Source organism: Oncorhynchus clarkii, chromosome 13 (assembly GCF_045791955.1).
Source record: "Oncorhynchus clarkii lewisi isolate Uvic-CL-2024 chromosome 13, UVic_Ocla_1.0, whole genome shotgun sequence".
Taxonomy (NCBI): Eukaryota; Metazoa; Chordata; class Actinopteri; order Salmoniformes; family Salmonidae; genus Oncorhynchus; species Oncorhynchus clarkii.
Genome location: NC_092159.1, coordinates 45,784,948 through 45,800,560, shown reverse-complemented (window position 1 = coordinate 45,800,560; position 15,613 = coordinate 45,784,948). Strand labels below are relative to the sequence as shown.

General features: G+C 41.4%; 1 protein-coding gene across 1 annotated transcript; it reads left to right on the top strand.

Annotated features, from left to right (window-relative positions):
- The first annotated feature begins 1,586 nt into the window (after positions 1–1,586).
- Positions 1,587–14,823, top strand: LOC139364878 (ras-related protein Rab-3D-like). Its single transcript, XM_071102061.1, has 5 exons — positions 1,587–1,840; positions 6,470–6,709; positions 11,174–11,292; positions 11,385–11,509; positions 11,723–14,823. Exons 2-5 carry the CDS (start codon positions 6,470–6,472, stop codon positions 11,908–11,910), a joined length of 672 nt encoding a protein of 223 aa, XP_070958162.1. The 5' UTR covers positions 1,587–1,840; the 3' UTR covers positions 11,911–14,823.
- Positions 14,824–15,613: the final 790 nt, after the last annotated feature.

Here is a 15,613-nt window from a genome sequence, read left to right as displayed (position 1 = left end):
CATTTTCTTTGGAAAATCAGGTGCAACACAGGGTCAATAACATGCAACATATTAAGACCAGACCACACAGTTGTTGCCCACCTCTTGAACAGACTGGTTCTAACTTCATTATTGTGACGGACATCATGTAAAAAACAACAACTTTTAAACAGCTTTGAATAAATGGGCCGACCAGTGCTTTGCTGGCAAGTCTGGGAGGAGAGGGATGATGTCTTAATAAAGATAAAATATCACTAATGGATAACTGGACAGAACCCAAAACTGTAATGGTGTTTCAGAGTGAGTGAAAAGGCTTCTACAACCTACATGTTGTGATGTATTAGTCTGGTTGTTTTAGCTGTATGCATGTATGTATCTTTATTAGTGTTAATGTCAAACTACAATGTTGAGATATTGACTCAGAATAGTTAGTTTACAGTGGTAGATCATCCAGATGAAACCGTTTGGTATGGAAAGTACAGGGAGAGTGACAGTGTCATAGGAAGTGTTGTTTAGATTCTTATCATGCCTATACTGTATGTCTCTCAGCAGTCTGGGCCACTCTTGGCTCAGAAGGAAAGACTTGCTCTTGAGATGAGCCTTGTCAGACAGGCTTAAGTGGCACCAGGAAATTGCATTCTTTTAACTCCAGCAGCACAAGTTCACCTACTCTTTGATTAGGTGAGATTTCAAGAGAAATCTCTCCCTATGTAATTAGAGGTAAACTAGGCCACCAATTCTGGAGTTTCTCTTGGAGTGAACTAACACTGTTTACTTTTCAAAAAAAGGAAAAGAGACCAAATTATTTACAGATATACAGGTACACCACAACCAAACTCATTCACTCCCCATGTTACATTACCCAGATACCACAGCAGGTCAATGAGCCACAAACTGGTGGTATGGTGTTGCTGGAAGTAAGGCCGTGTGAACTAGAAAACAAAGTACCCTTCATGTGTAGTAGTAGAAAAAACATTTCACACACTGCTGATTTCTGGAATTCCTAAGTAGTGAGCAAGTGTCTAAAACAGGATTTCCAAAATTCGGTCCTGGGTGCATGTTTTGTTTTTCCCTATCACTAACCACAGGATGTTGGTGGCTTTGATTATTTGAACCAGCTGTGTAGTGCTTGGGCAAAAAACAAAAAGTGCACCTAAAGGGGGCCCCACCAGGAAGTGTCAAGGATGTGCACATATTCACTCATGGAAATAATTCTGATTTATTAACTGGTGGATGCTTTTCCAAAGTTGGCCTACCATATCGGCATGAAAATATTAACTTAGACAACATTTTAGGATCTAAGCCCAGTGATCTCATTAGTGTATTTCTAACGATCTGCATTATCAAATGTTGAGTTATACTTAATAAATGAGGTTGGCAGACTGCAGAGCATCTCTGAAGTTCAGATCAGAAGACTGACCCAGCTCAGAATATTCTCTATATTATTCAACAATTTAATACACATAAACATCAATCAAACACAAACATACTGTAAATGCTGCCTTGATTTGTGAAAGCTCTTATTTCGAAACAGGCTAGAGCTGAGTGAGGGATCATAAAGTACAGGAAATTTGCTCTCTGGAAGTGTGTGAGAGAGATTATAGCTGTGTGAATACTGTCGTGTGAGGTGATCACAACACTGACTGCTGCGCTCTCGAAGGGTGCTCCTTTGTACACAAACGAGATCCGGGAGCTGCCTGTTCTATTCCACAAACGCTCAGAGGAAAACGGTGAGGCAGAAAGCGGTGGGCGGAAAGACAATTCAGGTTGTTGAAGACCCTAGGGAACTTTCACACTTCACTTGAAAGGAAATAACATTGAAGATTAAAGTCAAAGAAATTCCGTTTCCATAGATTAGTAGGTAAGTGGTTGGAAAAAGTTTGGTCATATTTTCTGCACCTTTGTCCAGCTTCCTTCATGTCCAAACGAAAATAATTTGCTGGGCATTATATTATCGTTTACTTAACTCAATTTAATGTATACTGGACTTAGTTTTACATGTTACTATAATGCGACAACAGGTTTTCGAGACATCGCCAATTAATCCTCGAGGCTCGAGCACCTGGTGCGATTTGAAGAACTGAAAGGACAAATTGTCAGCTATGGATTTTCTTCACCCCCATTCTCTGTATAGGGTCTACTTTGGCAGTTCTATATCATATAGAGATATAGCTGTCAAACTCTAGGCGGCATTTGCCTTATCCCTACAGTTTTCAGCCATTCACGACTCTCATGTGAACTTAAATCCCAACGCTGTTTCAACGTTTTGAAACGTCAAATCGTCGCTTGCTGTGGCCTTTGCATTAGCCAGAAAGAATCCTTCAAATAAAAAAAAAACGCACAGATCTATACAGCTATGGGTGCCTCCATCTGACAAAACTACACCTCCCGAGTTACGCTTACATACAGGTGTTCAGAACACGCTCCGTAGCTAATTAGCACAGGTGGTCGGTCGCCTCTTATCTTCAGTAAACAAGCTCTGTAACATGGAGATATGGCCTTGTGGGAACACTAACCACAGGAGGTTGGTGGCACCTTAATTGGGGGGGACAGGCTCGTGCTAATGGCTGGAGTGGAATGGTTAAAATGCATCAAACACAAAGGTTTCAATGTGTTTGATGCCATTCACTCCTTTCCAGCCATTATTATGAGTCGTCCATATCTGACACCAACCCTATCAAGGTGTATCAATTCAACCTTTTTAAATGATTTCTCACTGATATGAAAGATAAGGTCCTGTATGCTTCCAAAATAGACGCTTGTTAATGTTCAGATTGAGCATCGGGCTCTTAACAAAACTCCCCCATACAGAAGATGCCTTTGTCCAATGATTTATGTGTAATGTAATGAAACTGAGAGTCATGATCAAGGGCTTATAGAGATGGAGAATGGACACTTGACAACTTTCAATATGATGGGTAGAGAGTGAGTTGACAAGTATAGGCCTACTTATTGTGCTATTAATTTGAGCTTGTCCAGGTATACTGAAACCACTAAATTTTACTAACCCACTTCCTTCACCTGTGTTTACGACCATTCTTTAATAGGGAACAGACAGCTGCCAACCAATCAAGAGCTAATTTCCTATAACAGCCAGGGACCTTACTCTGCAAACAGTGCCAGCTGAGAGACCACAATAGGCCTATTCACCATAATGGCCTCTATTTGTTTTACAGAACGAATGCTTCTCCAGTGCATAAAAAATGACTCCCATTTCAACTCTACTAAGTGGAGGCCTGTTCTGTGATGACAGTGATGTAAAATCTGTCCCGTCAGAGATGTACCCGATTATTGTGGCAGATGGTGGCATGCCAGTATTAAATTCATCACCCCCTGGTCAAAGTGATCTAATGCTACTTGTCCACAAAGAGTTTTGGCCATGTGTTTCTCAACACTTCATCATCCAGTAACTTTGGTCTCTAATATCTTAGTATAATTTGGACAGTATGACTGCAGCATTGGGATGGATTATATCATATTATTATTGTACAATGGGATATTGAATTGAGTGATATTGGATATTGTAGGCTACTCATTGCCTCAGCAGCACAACAGTTGTCACAGATATAGGGTAGAAAAACAGTTTCCCAAAATATTATTTTGCCTCAAGACTTCTTGAGCCACAGTGTAAATGTGCATGATGTGACCAGGATTTAGCAGGCTTATGTTCTGAGAGGAAAACAACATTTGATCCAATGGGTTTCCCGCATATTCTTTGTACACACAGTGTGGGACCTATGATCCAATGACTTTAGACCCACAAAGCAACATACATTATACATTATTCGTTGTACACACAGTGTGGGACCTATGATCCAATGACTTTAGACCCACAAAGCAATGGTCAGATGAAAGTTTGATTGGTGCCATGTGATAGGGGATTATAGTACAGACCTGCCTTTTGCACAGAATCATTTTGGCCTTTACATCATACATTTGCCTTATTTAACATTTACCGCACAGATCATCCCCCATGTTACAAGTAAGGGGCAGTGGACTCACTCTCACACCCCTATAATCTCGGTGGGCACAAACATGGAATCATAGAGAGACAGCTTCAACAAGATTTTCTTTGCCCCACAATAGTGTCTGTGGACTAGAGGTCGACCGATTAATAGGAATGACCAATTTAATTAGGGCCGATTTTCAAGTTTTCATAACAAACCGGTAATCGCCATTTTTGGACACCGATCATGGCCGATTACATTGCACTCCACGAGGAGACTGCGTGGCTACCTGTTATGTGAGTGCAGCAAGGAGCCAAGGTAAGGTGCTAGCTAGCATTAAACGTATCTTAACAAAAACAATCAATCTTAACATAATAACTAGTTAACTACACATGGTTGGCGATATTACTAGTTTATCTAGCTTGTCCTGCATGGCAAATAATCAATGCGGTGCCTGTTAATTTATCATTGAATCACAGCCTACTTCACCAAACGGGTGATTTAACAAGCGCATTCGCAAAAAAAGCACTGTCATTGCATGAATGTGTACCTAACCATAAACATCAACACCTTTCTTAAACATCAACACCTTTCTTAAAATCAATACACAAGTATACATTTTTAAATCTGCATATTTAGTTAATATTGCCTGCTAACATTAATTTATTTTAACTAGGGAAATTGTGTCACTTCTCTTGCGTTCTGTGCAACAGAGTCAGGGTATATGCAGCAGTTTGGTCCGCCTGGCTCGTTGCGAATTGTGTGAAGACCATTTCTTCCTAACAAATACAGCCAACTTCGCCAAACGGGGGAAGATTTAACAAAAGCGCATTTGCGAAAAAAGCACAATCGTTGCACGAATGTACCTAACCATAAACATCAATGCCTTTCTTAAAATCAATACACAGAAATATATATTTTTTTAAACCTGCATATTTAGTTAAAAGAAATTAATGTTAGCAGGCAATATTAAACTAGAGAAATTGTGTCACTTCTCTTGCGTTCATTGCATGCAGAGTCAGGGTATATGCAACAGTTTGGGCCGCCTGGCTCGTTGCAAAGTAATTTGCAGGAATTGTACGTAATTATGACATAACATTGAAGGTTGTGCAATGTAACAAGAATATTTAGACTTAGGGATGCAACCCGTTAGATAAAATACAGAATGGTTCCGTATTTCACTGAAAGAATAAACGTTTTGTTTTCGAAATTATAGTTTCTGTAACTGACCATATTAATGACCTAAGGCTCGTATTTCTGTGCGTTTATTGTAATTACGTCTATGATTTGATATTTGATGTGGTGGTAGGCAGCAGCAGGCTCGTAAGCATTCATTCAAACAGCACTTTACTGCGTTTGCCAGCAGCTCTTCGCTGTGCTTCAAGCGTTGCGCTGTTTATGACTTCAAGCCTATCAACTCCCGAGATTAGGCTGGCAATACTAAAGTACCTATGAGAACATCCAATAGTCAAAGGTATATGAAATACAAATGGTATAGAGATAAATAGTCCTATTATAACTACAGCCTAAAACTTCTTACCTGGGAATATTGAAGACTCATATGAAAGCTGGTGGTTCCTTTTAACATGTTCTCATGTTCTGAGCAAGGAACTTTTTTTTTTTTACATGGCACATAGTGCACTTTTACTTTCTTCTCCAACACTTTGTTTTTGCATTATTTAAACCAAATTGAACATGTTTCATTATTTATTTGAGACTAAATAGATTTTATTGATGTATTAAGTTAAAAAAGTGTTCATTATTCATTCAGTATTGTTGTAATTGTCATTATTACAAATATATATATATTTATATATATAAATAAATAAAAATTGGTCGATTTAATCGGTATCGTCTTTTTTTGGTCCTCCAATAATCGGTATCGGCGTTGAAAAATCATAATCGGTCGACCTCTACTGTGGACCGTCCTCTACATTCCCCTTTGATGTTAAATATCACTACTTCTTAAGATGGCCATGCTGAGCTAGCTGGCCTGGCCCACTAATGGGCCTGGCGGCTATGTTCTTGACCGGTTTTCAAGGAGACAGTCCTCATCAGAAGGAAGCTGTGGTGTGCAGCCCTGATTGTTCAGCTGAGGATGAGGGGGGAGGCCATGGACTCTCCTTTCACACCCATTCCTTGCAGTCATTACACCCACTTTTAGGAACAAGTGACAGACACTAAAAGGTCTTTATAGTGTGCAATTTGATACCCAGTGGCAGATGCTGCAGCCTGCAAGTGACTGAGTCATAATAGCTATGATGAGCAGGTTTTGAAAACTCCCCGCAACATACTGGATCATAACAATTTAGGGGACTGGGCCTGGCCTGTTGATTTTACCTACCAACTGTTGAGTTGTATTGGTATGAAATTCAAAGATTCCTATCAAATGTTATTAGTCGCATGCGCCAACTACAACAGGTAGTACAACAGGTAGTAGACCTTAGTGAAATGCTTACTTACGAGCCCCTAACCTGATGATTTGTTGTTTAATTCACCCTGAGCTGTAGTATCACCTCTCACATCTCTGCCTTCCCTTCTAGATGGCGTCAGTGAATGACTCTCGCCTTCAGCAGCAGCCTGCCCAGAAGGATGCGGCTGACCAGAACTTTGACTACATGTTCAAGCTGCTGATCATTGGCAACAGCAGCGTGGGGAAGACCAGCTTCCTGTTCCGCTATGCTGATGACTCCTTCACCCCAGCCTTTGTCTCCACCGTGGGCATAGACTTCAAGGTCAAGACCGTCTTCCGCAATGAGAAAAGGATAAAGCTACAGATATGGGTGAGTTAGCCTTATGCATTTTGTCTCACATGCCAGCTATGGTCTCTACAACATGATTGCCACCTTTGTGCCACATTTTTGCCACCATAGTGGACTCTGATACACATCCCATCAAGAGGAAAGTTGTCCTCTGTATTAAACCAGAATATAAATCCATAGACCAAATCCTTCACTATTGAATTGAGTTTTTCTGACAGGTGGCTGATAATTATATAGTGGGTCAATCACAAACTTTCATCTGCAAGGCCCTTGCATTTTACACAGTGGTGTAAAAATACTTTGAAGTACTACTTAAGTCATTGTTTGGAGGTAGTTTACTTTACAATACATTTTTGACAAATTTTAATCAATTCTATTCCAAAGAAAATATGTACTTTTTACTCCCATACACTTTCCTTGACACCCAAAAGTATACATTACATTTCAAATGCTCAGTAAAGGCCTCAATATGGTCCAATTCACACACCTATCAATATAATGCCTCTGGTGAAATCACTAAACACAAATACTGCATTTTTAAAAGATGTCTGAGTGTTGGAGTGTGCCCCTGGCTTTCTGTAAATCACGCCATCGGGTTTGCTTAATATAAGGAATTAGATTTATAGCATGTCATTTTTTACCTTTACTCAAGTATGACAATTTAGTCATTTTTCCACCAATGATTTTACCCTCCGTCTCTCTCGTATGTTTTGCAGAAAACTTGGTTTCTCATCTCAAGCTACTGCAGTGTGTTGTTGCTGCTTGTACCACATGCTCTCGAGACTAAGGCTGTGTTTGGACAGGCAGACCAATTCTGATCCATTTTCCACTTATTGGTCTTTTGACCAACCACATCAGATCTTTTTCAGAGCTGAACTGATTGGTCAAAAGAACTGATTGGAAAAAAATATAATGTTCTGTGGAAATACTAGAATTACAGGGCTACCAGAAGTGTACAATTTGTTACAATGTAGCCTAGTACCTTGACGTCTGAAAGTGTTTCAAGGCAAACTATTTCACCGTACAGTGAATGCTGTTTAAACAAGACAAACACCCTATATGTTATTGTATTCAATCAAGATGAATCAGCAGCAACCGTGTCCACACCAATGTACACACCAAAACCAAGCTGACTGACGCACTGACCCTGTTTCCACCTAGGACACGTGATTTGGCTTAATGTTGTCAGTGGTGCCTGGGATCACTGAATGCCATCTGATGAGTTTCAAATCAGAGAAGAATAAAACCCTCCTCAGTTTGCCTCATACATTGGAGGTGTAGAAGTAGCAACCATGTCCAATAAATGAGCCCTGGCTTCGAGAGCAAGTATACAGTTAATGAACAACCCTATGTGGAATGGCCAGGGGCGTTTAATCCGCAGTGTCCTGTTTTCACTCAAACCCTCTGAGCCTCGCCTCTCTATAAAGAGTATACAGGTGGTGCCCTGTCCACACTGCTGCAAGCTTTCCTCCACGTGTGTGGCATGAGAAGGGCTTGAAATGATTTTTTTATCATGGTTTTAAAAATGAGTTTAATTTGAAGCCTTCTATAGATAGTACCATTATGGTTCTACTTTCTCAACCTGAACCATACTGTTTATTCTAGGAGGATATACCACATGGCAATATGTTAACTACACAATGACACACCTGGTGTCGGAACCACAAAGCCCAGGGCTTAGAGTGTCCCTGCTTTGTGTGGGCGGGCAGGACCAGGTGACGCATGCTGAGAAGGGTCCTAGTGACATCAATGGCTCTGACCCCCAACCATTTTACACTCATTGTCATCATGCATATGCTTTTGGACAGTATTTTCTTTACTTGTTGTATAGATAGTTATGGAGACAGTGTGAGCCATGGGGACAGTGTATTTGGTTAGTGCTACTGTAAGATCCATTACCCTGACAAATATTTGATCATGTCTGCTCATATCAGGTAAGATATGCATCTGGTATCCTTCATTCATAAATTAAACAAAAATGACCCTGAGATGACGCAGACTCTCCTTCTGGGTAACGTCATTTAACAGAAGTACACCGCTGCGGATACACCGACTCACACACTTATAGAGCACTTGTGTCTCTAGCCCGGCACCTGCTCTCAGTTAAGAATAGCTCTATTTTTTGCAATCTCTAAATCGGTGGCAGTTCGTTCGGGCTGACTACACTGCACACTATTAGCCCTAATGAAACATTCATAACCCCCCCCCCACTATTCAGTGATGTAAAGTCCTCCAATGCAAATGAGGGACCCAGGCCAGGTTACCAAGCGACGGCCAAGGATAGTTGCCGTGCCAATTTAATCTCCTCACCTGCTTGACTATTTTTTTTCATGTTAACCTTTTCCAGGGAAGCAACTCTGACATCACACTCAACCTCTACTTAATTGAAAGATGTTTCCGATAAACAGGTCTCTACAGCTCTGCGGCACCAGAGAGCTGTTATCGACATCTGACGCTCTCCATGTTCTTTTTGTTCTTACTGGGTTTTTGTTAGTGGGCCAGGGTTTGTTGTTTGACAAGAAGTTATGTTGATGGACATGGCAAATGTAGGTGTTACTCTGTTTAATCATGTATCTGACACTTTAATTTCTAATAGTCTGAAGTTAACAGTGGCTTTGGGTGGGAAGGTTTCGGCTGATAGTGCTTTGTCCTTTAAATTGTCCTATCACAGAAATATGTTTATTTATGTCAAATATCTATTTTGTATGTTAACAAAAAAACATGAATTGTAGTCTTTTCTAGACCTGAATATTTACAAGCGTATACACACTAGAGGTCGACCGATTAATCGGAATGGCCGATTTCAAGTTTTCATAACAATCGGAAATCTGTATTTTTGGATGCCAATTTTGCAAAAAAATGTTTTTTTTTACACCTTTATTTAATTAGGCAGGTCAGTTAAGAACACATTTTTATTTTAAATGACGGCCTAGGATCGTTGGGTTAACTGCCTTGTTCAGGGGCAGAACGACAGATTTTTACCTTGTCTGCTCAGGGATTCTATCTTACAACCTTACAGTTAACTAGTCCAACGCTCTAACCACCTGCCTCACAAGGAGCCTGTTACGCGAATGCCGTAAGAAGCCAAGGTAAGTTGCTAGCTAGCATTAAACTTATCTTATAAAAAACAATCAATCAATCATAATCACTAGTTATAACTACACATGGTTGATGATATTACTAGTTTATCTAGCGTGTCCTGCGTTGCATATAATCGATGCGGTGCGCATTCGCGAAAAAGGACTGTCGTTGCTCCAACGTGAATCTAACCATAAACATCAATGCCTTTCTTAAAATCAATACACAGAAGTATATATTTTTATACCTGCATATTTAGCTAAAAGGGATGCCATCCGTTAGATAAAATATGGAATGGTTCCGTATTTCACTGAAATAATAAACGTTTTGTTTTCGAAATGATAGTTTCCGTATTCGACCATATTAATGACCAAAGGCTCGTATTTCTGTGTGTTTATTATGTTATAATTAAGTCTATGATTTGATAGAGCAGTCTGACTGAGCGATGGTAGGCACCAGCAGGCCCGTAAGCATTCATTCAAACAGCACTTTCCTGGGTTTTGCCAGCAGCTCTTCGCTGTGCTTCAAGCATTGCGCTGTTTATGACTTCAAGCCTATCAACTCCCGAGATTAGGCTGGTGTAACCGATGTTAAATGGCTAGCTAGTTAGCAGGGTGCGCGCTAATAACGTTTCAAACATCACTCGCTCTGAGACTTGGAGTGGTTGTTCCCCTTGCTCTGCAAGGGCCGCGGCTTTTGTGGAGCGATCGGTAATGCTGCTTCGAGGGTGGCGGTTGTCGATGTGTTCCTGGTTCGAGCCCAGGTAGCGGCGAGGAGAGGGATGGAAGCTATACTGTTACACTGGCAATACTAAAGTGCCTATAAGAGCATCCAATAGTCAAAGGTATATGAAATACAAATCGTATAGAGAGAAATAGTCCTATAATTCCTATAATAACTACAACCTCAAATTTCTTACCTAGGAATATTGAAGACTCGTGTTAAAAGGAACCACCAGCTTTCATATGTTCTCATGTTCTGAGCAAGGAACTTAAACGTTAGCTTTCTTACATGGCACATATTGCACTTTTACTTTCTTCTCCAACACTTTGTTTTTGCATTATTTAAACCAAATTGAACATGTTTCATTATTTATTTGAGGCTAAATTGATTTTATTGATGTGTTCATTCAGTATTGTTGTAATTGTCATTATTACAAATAAAATACAATTAAAATCGACCGATTAATCGGTATCAGCTTTTTTTTGGTCTTCCAATAATCGGTATCGGCGTTGAAAAATCATAGTCGGTCGACCTCTAATACACACACACACATTCACCTCTAGCATCTCAAGTCTGTTGGTCTTAGTCAATATTGCCCCCTTCTGGTCTCACAAAATACCACACAATTTAACATGTTCCCAAACCCAACCTGTAAAGAATGACCATACATCATGTTCCCCACAGGACACAGCGGGACAGGAGCGCTACCGTACCATCACCACAGCCTACTACAGAGGAGCCATGGGCTTCCTGCTCATGTATGACATCACCAACCAGGACTCCTTCAACGCTGTGCAGGACTGGTGAGTGAAAGGTGAAAGGTTCCATCATTTCCATATTGACCCTGCTGCCTTCTCAGACTGTGTATTCGTCTACTCTCACCTCGGTCATACAGGGCAACTCAGATTAAGACATACTCTTGGGACAATGCACAGGTGATCCTGGTGGGAAACAAGTGTGAACTGGAGGATGACAGGCTAGTCCCCACAGAGGATAGCCAGAGACTGGCCAAAGATCTTGGTGAGTACCATCCACAACAGCATGCAGTCTTCGCAAAGACTATACACCAAGAGGTCACACTACCACAGCATACTGACCTCATGAGAACACACTTACACACCGATATAGCAGGGGACACCGAAACCCTTAAGCCTAAATATCTCATCTGCTTTTCTTGAAATCTCTGCACAGTAAGTAATTACTCTACTCAATTTCCCCGTCTCTGTCTGACAGGGTACCAGTTCTTCGAGGCCAGCGCCAAGGACAACATCAACGTGAAGCAGGTGTTTGAGCGGCTGGTAGACGTCATCTGTGAGAAGATGAACGAGAGCATGGGCGGAGATGCCAACCTGTTGTCCAATCACAGGAGCACCAGTCTACAGGACTCACCTCCAGAGAACCATGGGGGCTGTGGCTGCTAAATCCCACCTCATTTCTCCTCACAGCCCCACACCAAACCCCGTCACTGTGCCTGAAGTATAGAGAGTACACCTCACAAACTACACCCCAATCTCACACCCCCTAACACAGCCACTACACAGTGAAAACCATAAAGCAGCCAGCTGAGATAACCATTGGTCCCCTCCTCTCGGTCCATCCAGTGTTATCCCACATCGCATCCCCTCTGCTCTTCTGGCACAAAAAAAATGTAAGTACTGTATTTATTGTGAGAACTAGCAAAGCTAGTTCAAATCAGCTTAAAGAAGTGCCAATCTGAAGAAGATTTGTCATAATGAAATAGTTTCCAGTAGTCATTATTTTAGGTCATTGTTGTGTTCAGAGTTTAATTAATGAAAATATAATAGTTCAAGACTCAAACAGAGCAGAAGGTGCTTTTGTTTTGGATGCCCCCTGGCTAGATGCTCACCTTTGAATGTATTCATTGGACTAAACTTCTCCAAATCCAAAACCGGAGAGAAAACAGCACCCCAAAACCTGATAAAAAAATACAACAAAAAACGTTGTCTGTCATATCCTTGATCAAAATCTAAATGTAACTGTTATTAATGAAGATGACATCATCCAGACAATCACAAAACGGAGTTATTCTGCTGCTTTGGCCTTTTGCTTCCTCATTCCCTGACCTCCATGCTTTACTCTGTGACACTGAAGATGCTATTTTGCCATGTCCTCAGAATAATTGTGCACTACTATTCTTGAGACTTTCTTAACCACTACTGCTTATGGGAAAGAGAAGGTGAAAAAGTATGAGATTGTTCCAAACAATGTTAGAGCAATGTTGTGCTCCAGGATATTTGTCTGGGAGGAAGTCGTATAACACTAGTGACACTGACACGCGTCATGTGATCTGCTCTGGCATGTCCTCACTCACCCCTCTGTGCCTCCCCTTCCTACTCATTGTTCTTACAATTTCCAACCTGATTGCACAAGGCTTCAACAGTGTCCTGTAATCTGGATGTGCCAGTGTAAACTGCCTGCATTACTTGCATGATGTTACTGTACTGTTCTTACATCTAAATTACTGTCTATGAAGTAGCCTAATTAAAGCGTGGTGATTGGCCAAGCATGACACCCATGTTAATTCATTTTCCAAATCATATGCTTGAACAGAAAGACAAATGGTGCACCTAAAGCATGTACAGTACATTCCATTGTACTGCTTGGATGGCTTCAGTAGAAAAAATATGCATCTCTCCAACTGGACTGGACTCCAATCTCCCTGTTCTCCGGCCCTCTGTTACTCACAGACACTGCCATTTCCCTATCACTAGCCCCACACTGTTCACTGGTCCTCTGTTACTCACAGACACTGCCATTTCCCTATCACTAGCCCCACACTGTTCACTGGTCCTCTGTTACTCACAGACACTGCCATTTCCCTATCACTAGCCCCACACTGTTCTCCGGCCATCAGTTACTCACAGACACTGCCATTTCCCTATCACTAGCCCCACACTGTTCATTGGTCCTCTGTTACTCACAGACACTGCCATTTCCCTATCACTAGCCCCACACTGTTCATTGGTCCTCTGTTACTCACAGACACTGCCATTTCCCTATCACTAGCCCCACACTGTTCTCCGGCATTCTGTTACTCACAGACACTGCCATTTCCCTAGCACTAGCCCCACACTGTTCACTGGTCCTCTGTTACTCACAGACACTGCCATTTCCCTATCACTAGCCCCACACTGTTCTCCGGCCATCAGTTACTCACAGACACTGCCATTTCCCTATCACTAGCCCCACACTGTTCACTGGTCCTCTGTTACTCACAGACACTGACATTTCCCTATCACTAGCCCCACACTGTTCACTGGCCATCAGTTAGGGACAGGCACGGTCTCGGCGTGATAGCAGCCTTATGTTTTTACGCCAAAGCACTGCTAAAGCTGAGGGGTTGGGTCAAAGCCCGCCAAAAGTATTAATGGGCGCCTACTCTCTCCAATTGCTTATCACACCTATCCACCTGGAAGCACAGCTGATACTGACTCGTTGTTTGATATTAGCTGGCTGATTTGTATCAAGTGATCTCCTCTGTTCATCTCCTACCACAAGCAAGTGGTCTCCCCTGTTCCTCTCCTACCACAAGCAAGTGGTCTCCCCTGTTCATCTCCTACCACGAGCAAGTGGTCTCCCCTGTTCATCTCCTACCACGAGCAAGTGGTCTCCCCTGTTCATCTCCTACCACGAGCAAGTGATCTCCCCTGTTCATCTCCTACCACGAGCAAGTGGTCTCCCCTGTTCATCTCCTACCACGAGCAAGTGGTCTCGTTGTGGTGTGAAACATTTGACTGGAGACTTAACTGTTAACCTTTTATAGCTGTGTAAAAACACTATACCCACATTACATCTGCATTATGCCCAAGTTGTAAAGCTTTCTCCTGGGTGGTGTTTGTCAGTGTATTTAAATAGTGTTTTTCTTTCTGCTGCTGAAGGTAACTGGATTGAAAGTGGTGAGGTTTTACTGAAAGTCCTGAGGAGGACTTCTCTAAATCACATGCTGATGCACTGATACCCAGTTTATCTAAATACTTCTCTAAATCACATGCTGATGCACTGATACCCAGTTTATCTAAATACTTCAATGTCAGTTGATTAAAAGGACCCATAACATATATTTTGATAATTATGTTCATCTGAAGTTGTAAGTTTAATTTCTTTCTGTGGAATTGGTTAGTTTTTTGTGTAGTATGGCATTCCATAGGTTATATAGGAGGTTTGTTATACTATTAAGGGGGAACTATACTGTTGAGTCAATGTATATTTGTTTTGTTCCAATTTAAGGCTCTTTGTTTGATGGACAAACATTAGAAAAGGCATATACATTGCATGTGTTTATGAAAATAAAGACTTCATTACAAAATATAAAATCTTGAGTTGTCGTTTTATTGTGCAATCCTGATGCTAAAATCGTTTAGATGATTAGAACTTGTGAAAGCACAACATCTATGCAGTCAAGCCGACAAAGGCTTGAGACCCATTCTCTATGTGGTTAGGTTAGTCTTCATGGTGATATCATTAATCATTTATGGCCTTACGTCCTACCTCCCTTCCCATTTGGAATGGGGGGGGGGGGGGGTTGTGGTGTTTTTTTAATCTAACGACACAGAAAACCACACTGCCGTGGTCCTCCTCAACAATAAGAGGTTTCCTGGTGCCCTTTCCTGTCACCTACCAGTTAACCACAGCCTTTGTGTCCTTTGCAGTTAATCTACTTGCAATGTTTTGTAACCTTTTTATATTTTTACATCATAGTAGTCTTCCATCATATACTGGTGCCTATCAGTGATCTTCCTTAATGCCAAATGAGAAATCCTCAGCCTGAGCCCACTAAAGTCAAGTGATGTAAGGCCAGGCTAAATTACATTCAAATGATGTAGGGTTGGGATGAGCCTAAACGCCCCCATGCTTATCACGGGACACTACCCCTTGCAATACAGATAACGCAGGTCAAGCTCAAAAACATGGGTGTAGGTCAGAGATAAGAGACCGTTTACGCTGAGTTGTGAGTTCACTGGCTCCATGTGGGTTTTCCGTTATTAGGCCTACCCTATTACCTGTGTATGTCTGACACGTGCCTCCTTTGTTCCTCACAATAAGGAACCTCAATTATGCATGGCGAAAAAATAGCCCACTATAACTAAATGCAGTTGTCACTTA